This window comes from Mytilus californianus, unplaced genomic scaffold (genome assembly GCF_021869535.1).
Source record: "Mytilus californianus isolate M0D057914Y unplaced genomic scaffold, xbMytCali1.0.p SCAF_5, whole genome shotgun sequence".
Taxonomy (NCBI): Eukaryota; Metazoa; Mollusca; class Bivalvia; order Mytilida; family Mytilidae; genus Mytilus; species Mytilus californianus.
In genome coordinates, this window is record NW_026262701.1 from 51,443,786 (window position 1) to 51,456,855 (window position 13,070).

At 32.2% G+C, this 13,070-nt stretch overlaps 1 protein-coding gene across 1 annotated transcript in view; it reads left to right on the forward strand.

Moving 5' to 3' along the window:
* Window positions 1-10,977: 10,977 nt before the first annotated feature.
* LOC127702465 (rRNA 2'-O-methyltransferase fibrillarin-like) overlaps window positions 10,978-13,070 on the forward strand; it is a 47,919-nt gene continuing 45,826 nt past the window's right edge. The window contains exon 1 of the mRNA XM_052206674.1: window positions 10,978-11,034. Within this exon, the coding sequence (XP_052062634.1) occupies window positions 11,022-11,034 (13 nt within the window). The 5' untranslated portion in view covers window positions 10,978-11,021. The remainder of the gene's footprint in view (window positions 11,035-13,070) is intronic.

The following is a 13,070-nucleotide window of genomic DNA, read 5'->3' on the forward strand; positions in this document are numbered from 1 at the left end:
TTTCCGACTGTTTATAGCATGTGACACAACATAACAAAATAGAAATAAACAATATTCAACAAGATCATTAATATATACAGTCCGCCAAAAGTTAAGCACCGCCTATATATAACTGTCAATATTTTTTTAACTATTGCGAAAAAAATATTTATGTTTGGTGTTATGAATTGCCTATAGCATACACTTAGAAAATTCATTACGACCAAAAAAATTAAACTCCGATATACCCGCCAAGCAACCTTTTATTAAAGGTCATCTGCACTTTTACAAATACACTGTTTCGATGCCTTTAAATCATCTTCCTACTGTCCCGCGTACACATGAAATTTGACCTTCACCAAGTCACTGTGAAATATGGCAAGCCGTAAGTTATCTGTGACTGAACGTTGACAAGCAATTGACATGTCAAATGCCGGTAGGAGCACTAGGAGCATTGGTAACCATTTCAATGTTAATCGCACCGTCATTGTCAGATTTTTACAACGTCATATTGACCCAGGAACTGTAAATGATGGACCAAGGTCCGGAAGACCCCGTTTAACTACCTATCGTGATGACAGACTACTTATTGGTCGTGCTAAAGCCAACCCATTTACTCCTGCCCCATAGCTTAGACACCACTGGCCTCCAGGTGGTCGTGGTAGTGTTCGAACATTGGTCCGTCGACTTCATAGAGGCTACATAAGAGCACGTCGTGTTGTCAAAAGACGTGCCCTAACAGCCAGGCACCGTATAATCAGGTTTCAAAGGGCTAATGCTCATCGACGATGGAACATGAGAACCTGGCAAAATATTCATTGGTCAGATGAGAGTTGATTTCTGTTACGACCAATAGACGGCAGAATACGAGTTTGGCGGGGAAATAAAACTGCCTATCCCCAAAACAACAAGTGCCCAACGACACTGAGCAATCGTTGATGGTGGTGTTACAGTATGGGGTTTCTTCTCATACTGTTGTAAGCTGGGTATGCATATTTTGCAGGGTAACGTGAACAGACAGACATGCAGGGATTTGGTGCTTAGAAACATTGTAGTCCCTCATTTTGAGAATCCCCAACTTGCGTCAAGACCCTCTTACATGGACGACAACGCTAGATCACACAGGGCAAGGATTGTAACCGATTACAAAGATCAAGAAGCCATTGACACTATCTTTTGGCCTTCAATGTCTCCAGACCTGAACCCTATCGAACATGTCTGGGATGCCATTGGCAGAAATCTCAATCGTTGAGATCCACCTTTGCAAAATCTTGGCGATTTAAGAGGGGCAATTGTTGATGAATGGAATAAATTTGCTCAACTAAAGTTCAGAAGGCTTGTACAGAGTATGAGACGCCGTGTTATGGAACTGTACCGGAAGAGAGATGGTTACACATCCTATTGACTTAAATATTGACATTAAATTTGCCGAACATACCAAAGATTATTTGTAGAGACTTTTAATGATTTTGGGTGATTATTTGTTGTAAAAAAATAAAATCAAAGTAAAACTTAAATTCCGTTTCTGATTTGTGTAATTTTCACTATTTCTATGAACGCAAAGTTCAAATGCATAGAACCTGCGTCAGTGACCAAACTTAAGTTTATGGTTTGTTTATGGCATATGTTAGCAAAATTGCTACATGAATATTTTCTCTTTTTCGAGGATTAACTGGTTTTTTTAAATGAAAACAATTTCGATGCAACAAAGATAGGTGGTGCTTAACTTTTGGCGGACTGTATACATAATAAAAGTAAATAGTTCAAGAGTCCCCTGTCCTCAGTTCTATAGACTGTTTTAAAAAAGATCCGAGCTTATTTACCTGAATGTGTGATCTTAGGTTGAGAATATATGTAATTTTATCTATATATATCATTTAAATCTGTAAATTGCATATTCTCATTTATCAAAAAATCAAAATAAACTTTTCTATTATTACTGTTACTGCCACAATATAAAAAGAAATGAATTTCGTCTTCAATTTTTATGCAGTTTTTGCATAATCATTCTTCTCTTGGTATTTTAAGATATCTTCTCTTTTCTATTAATAAATTGTGGTCACTTATTCTAAATTTTGTTATCAGTTTTCTAAATTCAAATTTTGAGCAAGTCAAATATTTTTCTTCTGTATTTTTTAGTTTTACATGTTTATAAATAGTGCGTTTGCTGTTATCCTTTATATCTGATATTTTATCCTTAACTAGCTTTTCATAAAAATGCTTCAATTTCAATTTTATTTGTTCTCTTATAGTTTTAGTTTTCTTATGTGAGGAATATTTCTTCAAAGTGACCAAATCCATACCGGTTTCTTCTCATACAAGTTTTACATATGAAAACCAAGAATAGATTCCCAATAGATAAAACAAAACAAAGGATTGATCATGATTTTGTAAAAAAATAAATCACCAAAATGTGTGTTACGTTCTTAGGTCCGTTAGTATACTTAGGTCTACTTTAAAGCAGTTCAACCATTCGAAACTCTTTTGAGATATTGTTCTCGAGATTACAATTGAAACGTAACATGATATAGATTGGTCTATATTCGGACTAGTTGAAGTAGGTTGTCTGTGGAAGATATTTTGTTGATGTTCCTTACTTCCACTTACTTTTCTATGTGTGAATAAAAGGAAATAAGGGTATACAAGTCAATGAGATAGCAATCCAATGACACAAATAAAAAAGGAGGGTACAGTATAGTCTTCACTTAATTATTTGCAATTTAGCTATTACTATGATTTTCTTCCGGCTATGAAGCTGCACCTTTTCTCCTGAAGGTGGTAAAAAATAATTGTGCTGGAGAATTACTGCTAATATATTCATGATTTTGCTCTTCTAAAAGAAACAAATTGCGCAAATTTGTTTATTTTTTCATTCCACAGAGTGTATTCAATATGAAAGAAAACATTTCAAAACGAATTATTAATAAATGAAATTACGACAATCAATGGGGTGACATTTGACGCAAAACCAACATAAAAATGCAGAGAAATTAAAATATTAAAATAAAACCCTAAACGCCTTTGTAATAATACAATAAACTAGCATTGGAAACATGAGGAAAACAGAGCCAGGTACAGTTTAACCATACTTACAAATTTATTTATTTTGAAAAAATATTTGCGTACTCCTAACAACAAAATTATTATATTTAAATTCACCTGTGTACGTTATTTTTATTTAACGCCATTTTGTCCCAGGTTAGAGTTGTCTTTTTGACATTGTTCTACAACTTTTTTTTTATTAATATTGTATTTACATTGTGTCATAGATCAAACTTATTCGTTCAGTGTATGTTTACTTGTTTTTGTTTATTATATGTCTTTTTGATCGAGTTAAGCCATTTCAATTGATATTTTATAGTGTGTCTTTTTATGTTGTATTGTTACACTACTGTTTCAGGTTAGGGTGAAGGTTGGCGCCTGTTAAAACGTTTTAACCCGCTGCATTTGTATGCACCTGTCCTAAGTCAGGAGCCTGTTGTTCAGTAGTTGTCGTTTGTTGATGTGGTTCATAAGTGTTTCTCGTTTCTCGTTTTTTATATATATTAGACTGTTGCAATGGTTTTCCTGTTTAAATTGTTTTACACTAGTCATTTTTGGGCCCTTTATAGCTTGCTGTTCGGTGTGAGCCAAGGCTCCGTGTTGAAGGCCGTACTTTGACCTATAATTGTTTACTTTTTACACAGTGTGATTTGGATGGAGAGTTGTCTCATTGGCACTCATACAACAACTTCTTATTTATATTGATGAGGGAGTTGAAACCTTAGTTTCGTATAATTTCAAAATTTATTAACGGACAATTTTTGAAATGTTTGTTATAAATCATGTCAGTACCGAAGTACTGACTACTGAGCTGATGATACCCTCGGGATACCCTCGGGAGCCGAAGTTCTTTTCTTGATTTACCTTCAACAGGAACGCTCAAATCCGAATATTTGAAAACCAAGATGTCTAGGCAAAATCAAACTTGTTTAAAGTCACAGGAAAAAAGTCAAATAATGAAAAAAGTAAACTAGTTATTTTGGTTTAATAGATTTTTAAATGAGTTTTTCATACATTTTCAGAGGACTTAATTAAAATATTTAAAAGTGTTAAAAAGTATTTCATTGTTTTTCTCTTTTTTTTTAAGTTTCCAGTAAGAACTGCCCATCCCTTCTAAGGGCTAATTTTGGCCTAAAATTTGAAGTACATCTGATTAAAGATTTTTGACACTTTTTAAACACTTAAGTGTGTACTTTAGTAGATTCAATTAGTTTTTTGTAAAAGATTTGAACTGATTTGGTCATTAAAGACGCTCAAATTCAAGCTTAAATATGAAAAATCTATCAAATATGGCACAAAACGTCACTTTTCAGATGGTTTTTGTCTAAAATGAAAGTGGCCGCATTCGTGTTCAGTTTCAACCTTTATATATGTTATGTAATATCATCAAGTACAACATATATTTAAATATTAAGACTGAACACAAGTGCGGCCACTTTCATTTTATACAAAAACCGTCTAAAAATAGCTCAAATGTTAAAATTGTGAAGATTTCGGTAATTTTGCAGGAATTAATGATGCTAGTACCTGATGCATGTGCATTGTCTTGTCAAAAACAGCCAATATTTATGTAGCAAAAGTATTCTACTTTCCAATATGTAGCTAAAAGTTTACATTTTAACAAATTTGTAAAAATGCTATATTTTGGGGACAAAAGGGAGTCTTACCGGACCTACTCCTTTGTCATGTCGACCGGTACCATGCACCACATTTTTATTGTTATTTCTTCATAGACAGAAACAATGTTAGTCATGTCTTAATTAAATGCAGGTATTTGTGAGTGTTTACCATTAATAACGGATAAAGGATTTGATTGTGGATATGACAAAAAATTAGAACATTTAGCAAATTAAATGATCAAGATTTATCATTTTTAGGATTTTTCCAATCCTGGAGATATTGGAAAATTATGAGACTGAATTAAGACAGATACTTCCTTTTTCCATATGTCCGGTAAATCACCTGTTTCATAGGATCGCCTGAAGATGGTTGTTAGGATTGGTGCAATGTCTATGGCTAATTCCTTCAGCACCCTTAATTATAATTCATGCCATGGACTATTTCAGAAATCTATATAAAAGGTGTTTATTCATTGTCTTTTCAATTGAAGTGAAATGGATTAAAAAGAACATTCCACAAACTGGTGACATTTTCCTTGTCGGTGGAAATTCAGCACCGGTAGATCTTGCGATGTTAACGCTTACAAGCCATACCATAATAACCGTTAGAACATTTGACTGGATTGTTGGATGGATGACTCGGGGGGAGACAGTTCACTATATGCACCCGGCCACGCCTGACTCTGCATTTTCTTGACTTCATTCGAACTGTACTGATCATTTCTATCCGGGATGGATTCTCGTGGCATAAATAAAAAGAGAGACGATAAACCCCTGGTTTAGTGTATTCTAAAGTGTCTCATGAATTCATATTAACTTGAATATAAAAGAAGTAAATTTCACGAACTTTGCTAAAGTCTAAAATTGTTTAGAAATTAATTTTCATTAAGTACTACATGTAACAATAAAATATAATAAACAATTAGTATATTTACTAAACATAATTATGTTAAGGGTTAAAGTCAGGATTCTGAAGGCTTTAGATACTTTTGGTGATACAAATAAAAACCGACCTTTTTGAACTAAGGCAGTTATTGCATGAGCTTAAATACATGGCAAATGCATGTTAAATGTTATCTTTCATTTTTTGTCATCACTTCATTAGTATGCTACAGATTAATAAATATAGATTATCAAATCAGCTGTTATACTTGAAAACGATACATACCATTTTCAAATTTAGAAAAACTCTATTTAACTTATATAAGACCATTATTTGAGTATGGTTGCGAAGTATGGGATAATTGTGGTGTTACTAATACTGAACTGTTGGAAAAACTTCAGCGTGAAGCTGCAAGAATTGTTACAGGCCTACCTTATTATTGCAACAGTGAAATTTTATATTCTGAAACGGGTTGGGAACCTTTTTCTGATAGAACAAACCGAAGAAAACTTCTCAATCAGTTATTCTATAATATTTATAATGGACAAGCACCTAATTATTTACGAACACTAATACCACCTCCTGTATCAACTATTTCTGGATATAATCTTCGTAACAACCCTGACCTCATAGTACCCTTTTGTAGATTAGAACTAACAAAAAATTCATATTTTCCAAATACTATAAGAAAATGGAATAAAATCGATAGTGCAATTAGAAATGTAGATTCAATCTCCAAATTTAAGTATTCTCTACGAAAGATATCACATCAATCTAAAGCCCCAAAATACTATTATGTTGGAGAACGTAAGGCAAACATAATATTAACAAGGCTTAGACATGCATGTTCAACTCTAAATTCTGACCTTTTTAGATTCAAAATATTAATTATCAAAGCTGTCGGTGCGGTGCGGCAGTCGGTCTGAAGACAGATTTCATTTTTTCTTTGAATGTCCGCTTTATGCACAAATCAGAATTCGCCTTTTAGACAAACTAATTTTTGTCCCGTCTTTAGATCTTGGTACTTTACTAAATGGAAACGAAAATTTAACTCTCAGTCAAAATACATCTTTAATTAAAGAAGTCTTGCATTTTATTCGGAAAAGTGAACGTTTTGACCTTTAGAAAGATATTTTTCTTTTTCTTTTCTTTTTTTTTTTTTTTTTTTTTTTTTTATTATAATAACTGATATAGTTAAGTATGTCGATGAATTAAGCTTTTTGACGTAGGACTGTTGTTTATCTTTTTGGGAAATTGTGAACTTTCTTCTTTTTTTTTATAACTATTGTACAAATCTATATATAATTATCTAATGTTGTTGTTGCATGTCTTTATATTTATATATTATAACTTATTATATTTAGGAGAGGACTATCTAAGTTGTGATTACTTGTGTCTGATCCTTTTTGTTATATGTAATGACAAATAAAATATGTTTAAATGAAATACCATTTTAAAAAAAAGTTACTGTAATTTGATATCTTAATCAGCCAAAATATCTAAGTGTAAAATAGATTATAAACAGTGTCATCTGGTCAATAAAACCGCTCTTTTATCGAATTGTAAACAGTTGTGTAAAAAAGAGTAATAATACAGACAAATGTCCTACAAAATATGATACAAAATGAAGAAACTCCCCTTTTTTTCCCTGTCAAGACATTCTTTGCTATGCAACATGACCCAAAAGACATAAACCTAAATTCCATTGCAATTATATATTGTGCATCGCCATGAAATATCCCAGACTTATGTGTTCTGTCTTATATGTGTTCTGTCTATATATATAATTTAAATTTATAGATATATTGAAAATTCAGGATAACTATGGTCAAATTTATTAAAAATTATCTTTATTTTTACCTGTTTTACCTGTAAAATGAATGTAAATTAATGAAAAGCTGCGCACAAATTAACGTAAAAATATTTAATCCCCAAATGCGCGCAAACGTAATGTACCGATTTGATATCTGTAACAACAAGTTATCACACCTGTCGTTGATTTACTTGAAGGTCGTCTACCTGACATAAAAATGTCCTAGGAAGATTAGTGTACGACCTTTTTATTTCTTTTACAAATTTTATTGGCAAATTTGATGAAATATAGCTTTTCGTCATTTTGAATATCTTTTCGTAAAATGACAGAATATGTTCTTCAGACTAAATATGCGTGCAAATTCTTAATAATTTTTATTCAACCGCAAGATGATCAATAGATTGTCAACCATGCATAGAATTATGTGAACCGTTTGAAACTAGAGGCTCTAAAGAGCCTGAGTGTGTCGCTCACCTTGGTCTATGTGCATATTTAACAGGACACTCTCCAACATTGTGGACGAGAATAGGATTCATGACAAAATCTCTGTTTTGTGAATCTTGTATTACTGATCATTTAGTCTGATTAGCTGTAGTTTTTGCTCAAATCACAAAAGAGGATAAAAAATCCTCTCATAAGGGCAATCACTCCTATAAAAAGTGACAGTCTACTAACTATATGATCAGCAAATTTTAACTTGTTAGTAGATCTTGCCTTAATTGTTGATCACTTTTGTGATTTAAAGTGTCTTTTATCTATTATAATTTTTATCATAAAAAACAAAGCGTAAAAAAATAGTAAATATTGTTACAGTATTTAAAGGACAATAACTGCAATAAGGAGTCGTCGGACGATTTCCTTCTTTTGTCTAACTTGTATATCTTGACTTGCTGATCATTTTTGCTTATTTAAGTTTTCTATCTATCTATTATAATTTTTAAGATATATAAGGCAAAACATAGTCATCAAAGGGCATTAAATGTAATAAGGAGTCGCTGACGATTTTGACCATGTAGACTTATTTGTAGAACTTGTCCAGCTTATCATTTTTGCATTCTGAAGTTTCTCTATAGCTATAATTGTTTTCAAAATAATAGGCAAATGTGAAACAAAATGGTAAAATTTGTCATTTAAGGGAAATAACTCCTTATAAGAAGATGTGTGACGGTTTTAACGCATATGGACAATTCGTAGATCTCAACATTATAACTATTGTTGCTCCTGTCAGATTTTCTCTATTTATTGCTGTTTTTCAAAATAAAAGACAAAGTCAGTAGGCTTAGAATATAGATCAGTGGATATATGCCATCTGTGAGCGAGCTGGAGGTATCGAGGACGCCTCAATGGCCATAGGAGTAATATCTCTAAGAAGCCACTTCTCCCAGTTTCTCAGCATTTCAGACAGTCTGGTAACAAACTTGATGACTTTAACCGCATGGAAATCTTTGTGATTGAACAGAACATTCACTGGAGTGATGCCCAGCGACAGGTTCGGGAAAGCTTTTGGATAAAGGAACTAAATGTACATCATCCAAACGGCATCAATAAAAAATACTAAGTTTTATTTTTCACTCATTTTGGGATGTAAATACACACAGTCACGTTTATTTGAGTATCGAGTTTTGTTTTATATTATGATGTTCAGGATTTTGGATTAAATCAATAGACCAAAACTTACCTGTATTACTGATCTATTTTGATACATACAATCAGTATTGTTAAAATTATTGACACTGAGAAGAAGGCTATTTGTTAAGCCGAAATATTTGACAACACGATTTAATAACAACATCTTCGTATAATACCATATTATATGCGTTGTGCAAATCTCTAGACTTATATAATTGTTTCCTTATCTGCACAGTATCGACTATTCTAGACGATCCGGTACATAGTAAATTTGCTGGTTGGTCCTTTTTATAGACTTCTATATATATATATATATATATAAAATGACTGAATAATAGCCAACGATAAATCTTACGGGGCGATGGATCATATAAATATGATACAGTACACTACAAAATATAATATATAACCAGTCTAAAAAGGTACAACATCACCAAAAAATGACAATAAACGAACAAATGTAACTATAAATATTTCGGATAACAGATATCCTTCATCAATATGAGCACGATGTAAAATGAATCAGATAAATCTATTCTGATTATTAAACTATAGCAATCTTGAATTCTATACAATAAAAAAAGTGAAACAGTTTCACCCGAACATCATATGTAGAGACGCAAATTTTTATTGTATAGAATTCAAGATTGCTATAGTTTAATAATCAGAATAGATTTATCTGATTCATTTTACATCGTGCTCATATTGATGAAGGATATCTGTTATCCGAAAAATTTATAGTTACATTTGTTCGTTTATTGTCATTTTTTGGTGATGTTGTACCCTTTTAGACTGGTTATATATATATATATATATATACAAAAAAGGCCTTTATGCTTTGGCCAAAGCGCTTGGTCGCTTACTTATCATGATACTTTCCTTCATCAGGAAATATCTCTAGAAGTTAATACTTCTATGAGACAGTCTGGATGGGTGGTCTTTAATTTCTGTATTCTTTAATTTTTTAGGGTATATATATATATATATTTATTCAAGATAAAAAGGCATCAATTTGACAGATACAAAATATTACAAAGACACAGATATAGCACTAGATATAGTTTATAGACACTAAAATGATATACATGTTTACTAAAAATTTTAATTTAAAAAATAAAATTATGAAATTATTAAATAATGAGTGAAATTTAAATAGCCTAATATCTTAGGATGACCCACAAAAGTTATTAAAACTTATTTCCAGTGGGGTCCTTTTATAATCGGAGACTTCCAGTTTACACCAAGGAATGACACATAGGAAATACAAGCACAAATCATTTAGAATTTATCACAGATATATGGTCAAAGCCCCAGTATAATTAATAAAAAACAAATTCACTATTAAAGATGGATTTAAATTTATCCATCAAAAACTTTTTCACTTGTACTTTAAAATTATATTTTTTAGAGCAACTTTTAATCATGTCTGGTAACGAATTCCAGTCTTTTATTCCATTATAAAAGAAAGTGGTGGATTCACACCCTTTAATTCCTGGTATATAGAAGTTTTTACTACTAGATCTTGTATTGAAAGATGTTTTATTTTTAACAAAATTAGTATGTAAATAATTTGGGCATATATTGTTAAAAATGTTGAAAACATGATTGAGTCTTAGTTGTTTGACTCTATTACTAATAATTAAAAAGCCCAATTTCTTAAATTCAACATATGTCACACTCTTTCTGGGATGTCAATCAATCACGTTCAGTTCACGTCCAATCAAAGACTTCGCAGTTCACATCCAATCAGACTTCGTTTATTTATGGTACGTTGTTACTTTTGATCGTATTAGAACTCACATGAGGTTTGTAGACAGTCCATCAAAGCGCACTCGTCTAAACTCGGCCGATTTCGTTCCTCCATCTGCATTCGTCACAACTCGGCCGATTCCGTACCTTCATCTAAGGAGAGTAGCGGATTCACCCGAGGATTGTCGATTGCCTCCATCTGTTGCGGATTCCTCCGAAGGTTACCGATTACATCAATTCGGAAGTTGCTTTTCTAATGCATTTTGGGTAGATAAAACGACAACAACGACGAACACGTGCTGTAAGAATGGGATTTCCAGGTACGAATTTGATAGCAATTACAGCACAAATATATACTAGCACTTAAAATCGAACTTAAAATATCATTATCTATGCTGTGATATCTTTGCAAAAATACTACTGGGTCATAGTGTTCACTGTTGCAATAAGGATAAGAAATTTAGAAAAAGGGGGGTTTCACAACCACGTGGTATCGCATATTTAATCAAATATCAAAGTTTTAAGCAGATTGTTACGATCGGTAGCCTTTTGATTCTGTTTTATAATTAGATAAAGCATGTCAAAAATGAGAATGAAAACGTAAACTTAAAAAATTAATACAATTGAATTGAAAAATTATGGTAAACTCCCCTGCACGTTTATTTATTAGAAATAAGATGTGGTATAAGTGACAATGACACAACTCTCAATCCAAGTCACAAATGTGAAAAGTAAACAATTATAGCTCAAAGTACGGCCTTCAGCACGGAGCCTTTGCTCGCACCGAACAGCAACCTACAGAATGTATTGAAGGGCCGAAAAATTACTAGTGTAATACTATTCAAACAGGAAAACCAACGGTCTATAAAGCTACTAGTATATAAAAATCGAGAAACACATATGAACCACATCAACAAATGACAACCACTAAACCACAGGCTCCTGGCTTAGGATAGGTGAAAACAAATGCAGCAGGTAGTCAAAATAGTTATGTCATCTTGAGAGGATCTTATGACATCGAAGGAAGGCGTTGGAGCAAAACAATTTAAATAGCTCTAACCCTTTCAGTCACAACAAAAAAAAAGCCTTTGAACATTTGGACTAATTATTTATTACAGTTTCTTTTTTTTTCTGTTAGACATTAGTCCAAATAATTATGACGTCTTGAAAGGCTATTTTAATTTTTTTTTCTGTGTTCCAGGTGTCACAGAAAAAAAATTTAAAATAGCCTTTCAAGACGTCATAATTATTAGGACTAGTTAGACATCAGACTTCACAGCTTAACAGACGAGTTTGTCTTATCAGACATACGTACATGCATCTTAACTATTGGACAACAATGGCTTTGTTTTCACCTAGAATATTAATTTCCTGAGTACAGAGCTAGACCAACCCGTGAAGTTGGAAAAGTTTTAAGCCATTATGATCCACTGACCTTACTTTTAACACTTAAAAAGACAATTATATTTAAATTTCAAGTACAGAATACCATGAATATTTATTAAATCCTACAAAATCGGGAAGACATTTAAATTTATTGACAAAAAGAAGACTATTCCTTTCTGAAGGATGTACTGGGTATATAACAGTCTGCACCATAATCTTTTCCAACTTCTAGTCTGAAGACCAATATTCCAAAATTTTTCTTATGACTATAATGGGCTGTGTGTAAACAAAGTTTTGCAAATACTTTCTAGTGACTAGTTGGAATAACATTTTACTATTTGGGCTTCGGACAAGTGACTAACAGTGCAAACTGTGTAAACCATCACACCCTGAATAAAACTTTTTACTCCTCAATGGGATATCTGTCAAGTCTTATTTCTGTTGATAGTGGCAAGAAGATGTTAGGCACAAGTTTTACTCAATGTTCCATCAGGGTTTCCCCTGGGTCAATTTTCTTTTTAGCCACCTCTTTCGTCACTTTCAATTATTTTTCGCCAACTACAGAAACATATTTTTCTTTTTAAATTTCCTACTTGCTAACAAAAATATCAGTTTGCAGCATTGTTGTCTAAAATCTATTATAATTCTACATATCGATTGTTTATTCAATGTACATTTTAATAAATAAAAACTCATAAATTATTTACTTTTTTAAAAGATACTGTAAAATTGCAATTTAAATCTGACATGAAATCATCATATTTGATTTCTTGGAACATGGGATTAATCTTCAATAAGTTTATTGGATACTTCGCGTCTAGTTGAAGGATAAAGGCTAAAGTCAGATATTTTTCTTACTTTTGAACATTTCATAACAACAGTTTTTTTTTCTGCACCATCGTTAAAAAAATTGAATACGTATAACTATGCTCTGCAGGGGCGGGTCCAGGTAAGGGCGTAATGGGCGTAC